Below are 2898 nucleotides of genomic sequence, written 5' to 3' on the forward strand. Positions count from 1 at the left end.
AGGGAGAGAAATCGTGAGTGGGTAACGAAAAGCGGAAGCAAAAGTATTGTATGTAGGGACAGAGAGTTTACCGTAAATAATGTGGAAAAGGAAGAGACGTAGTTTGGGTGAGGTCCTGCTCCTGAACTTCAAATGATTGTTATTATCTCCATATAATATCTAGTTTGTTCTTTTTTCAAATCAGCACTAATTGATTTCGTGTTTTATTTTCTTTATTTATCATCACAAAATAAAGCTGTGCAGCCATGGCAAGCACATTACCAAACACATCTGGGAGACATGGTGAAACATTAGCATCCATTTTGAGTCATGTTTCCGGCCACATGACAAATGCCAGTCCAATATTCTCTCTTCTTTTAGCTTCTTTTATTTTTTATCTTCACCAACTCCAACTGCTCTTTGTAATCTCCGTGGGTTTGACACTTCAGGTGACACCCTCCACCTTACACATAGTCGTTTGATCAGTTGTTAACATAAAAATAATGATTGGTGAATGAGTAGAAGAGATGTGAATGACCTCCAAAGTGAAGCACTGTGAATTGACTTAAAAGATCAGAAAAAACCAAAACAAATTTGTGTGCAGCAGTAAGAAGACTATGTTATTAACATTCCTCAAATTAACACGTGAAACAAACAGAAATGTAATATTTTTATCATGTTTTCTAAATGTCTTTTATAGCTTTTCTGCAGTGGTTTAATGGCACCTTAGCTTAAAATTTGTGCCAACAGCCCGTTTACCTTGATAGACTAACTCCTACTGCAGCAGTGGACGGAAGCATGCATTCATTTTCTTTGGCTAATTTTCCCAAGTTCAGTTAAAATTCTACCTTTATGTTGTTATGTATGAGAGGACGACGTAGATGGCCATGAGGTCCTGCAAATAAAATTGGTACTGAACTAAAAGACATGAGTCATGAGGTTTTCACAGGATTGGTAGCAGACGATTTATGAGACATATACAGGTGCCCAGACATACAGTACAGTGTCTTATATAACTGCAAGAGCTCTACATACAGTATCACCTGCACATACTGCACACGAGTAGATGCAGCAGTGGGCTGATACAACAGTTGCCTTGTAGTTAATCAAGAATGCCCCATCACTACAACACAGTGTGTGTGTATGCACGTAGACCCACGTGTGTGTTAGGCCCACATTTTGCACACAGACATCTGTTTAAAGCTGTGCACCCTGTTTTATTGGCTGTGTGTGTGTGTGTGTTAATGGTACTAGATGGTGCTGAGTTGTCTCTTTGCTTTAGCTTCTGTGTGCTTGTGTTGCCGGTGCTGGTGTCAGTGATGCAGTCTGTTGTAGTTTTTAAAGACAGAAGAGAGAGAGCGAAACTCTCCTGAGACTGATGAGGCACATGCACACACACACACACACACACACACACACACACATCGCTCCACAGTGAAAATCCACTGCAGAGTTTCTGAGGCAAGATTTTGTTTCCCTCTAAGTGTTTAGTTTGTCGTTGCTTTACAGGATTCAAATCGTACCTCAGTGCTTTTGTTGTGTGTGTGTGTGTATCGTGTTAAATGACAGTGATTTTCCTCCCTTCTTTAACCAGCTTTCATGTGAACTCTGACATGATGACTCAGGTTTTTGACCCTGACACCTGAACCAACATGAACAGATTTTCATCAGCCACACACATGCACACAAACTCATAGACACATAGTGTATGCACAAAGACACACACACACTCACGCAATTAAATGGATAGATTAATTGAAAGCCTGTAGTTAATTTCAGTAATGCAAGCTTTGCTTTTTGTCTCTGCTCCCTTCCCTTCTCTCTCTTTCTTTCTGTCATTCCCCTCCCCCTCTGTCTCTGTCTCTGTCTCTGTCCAGCCTCTGCTCCTAAGCTGCGGCCGATGCGGGACCAGTCTCTGATGGAAGGGGACAAGCTGTACTTGAAATGTGAGGCGTCAGGGAATCCCAGCCCTTCCTTCCGCTGGTACAAAGATGGACATGAGCTTCAAAAAGGCAGAGACCTCAAAATAAAGACCAACAAGTGAGAAGAACAGTTGTCCCCCAGCTCTTCTGAGCATTTTACTGTAGTTGATTTTAGCATGTTGTTTTGGTTTTATGGCCCACAGGCAGCTGTTTTTCACCACAAGGGCCGTATTACCTCACTGTATGCTGCCTGCCTGGCACCACAAGGCAGACAAAGTTAGCAACTAACTTTAGCCTTTAGCAACTAAACAGCTGTGCTGTGTGGCCAAAGACAAATAGACTCCAAATAACCCCAAATAAATGCTAATGTTTCTAAGAGTCTGCTGGATGTACAAATAAAAAACTGTTACCATAGTGACATTATAATATGTCAATGTTGTGTTCGCATGTTTCACTGCCACAAGCCGCCGAAAATTATTAAATATTGTCAGTTGATAAGAATTATAATTGGTTTTATATGATAACTTGGCCTGTGAACCTTTCATTTGAAAAGTGATAAATTATTGCATTGCCATTACAGCACTGATTTTACAAAGGTTTTTAATACATTAAAAGTATATGGCTTGTATATTGGCAAACTGTCTTCAACGTACACTACCAGTGGAAAGCTTGGACACACTTCCACAAATTAAATGGGAAAGTGTTTCTAAACTTTTGAATGGTAGTGTAGCACAAAGGTCTGACTTAATGCAACGACCACATGACGACACGCATGTTTAAAAGGTTATTGGTTGCATCTTCCTCTTTGTATGAACCTTCCTGGAGCGGCTGAACTGTAAGAGATGAGCCAAAATCCACTGTCCTCATTCTGCATACAAATTCATTGAAAAGTTCAGTCAAAGCTAATATCAGGCTTCAGCAGTTGAAGGATCCTAATCAAGTGGGTGCTTTACAAAGTTAGTCTTTTTTTGTGTAAAGTTCACACTGTGTGGACGTG

General features: G+C 40.5%; 1 protein-coding gene across 3 annotated transcripts in view; it reads left to right on the plus strand.

Annotated features, from left to right (window-relative positions):
* nrg2b (neuregulin 2b) overlaps nucleotides 1–2898 on the plus strand; it is a 50164-nt gene that overhangs the window by 22689 nt on the left and 24577 nt on the right. For 2 of the 3 annotated variants that reach the window (XM_020595482.1, XM_020595483.1), the window contains exon 2: nucleotides 1857–2019. In XM_020595482.1, coding sequence (XP_020451138.1) covers nucleotides 1857–2019 — 163 coding nt within the window. Of the gene's footprint in view, nucleotides 1–392; nucleotides 429–1856; nucleotides 2020–2898 lie in introns of those variants that run through there. The other variant, XM_020595484.1, reaches the window with a different exon arrangement.

The sequence above is a fragment of the Monopterus albus genome, unplaced genomic scaffold (assembly GCF_001952655.1).
Source record: "Monopterus albus unplaced genomic scaffold, M_albus_1.0 scaffold27.1, whole genome shotgun sequence".
Lineage (NCBI taxonomy): Eukaryota > Metazoa > Chordata > Actinopteri > Synbranchiformes > Synbranchidae > Monopterus > Monopterus albus.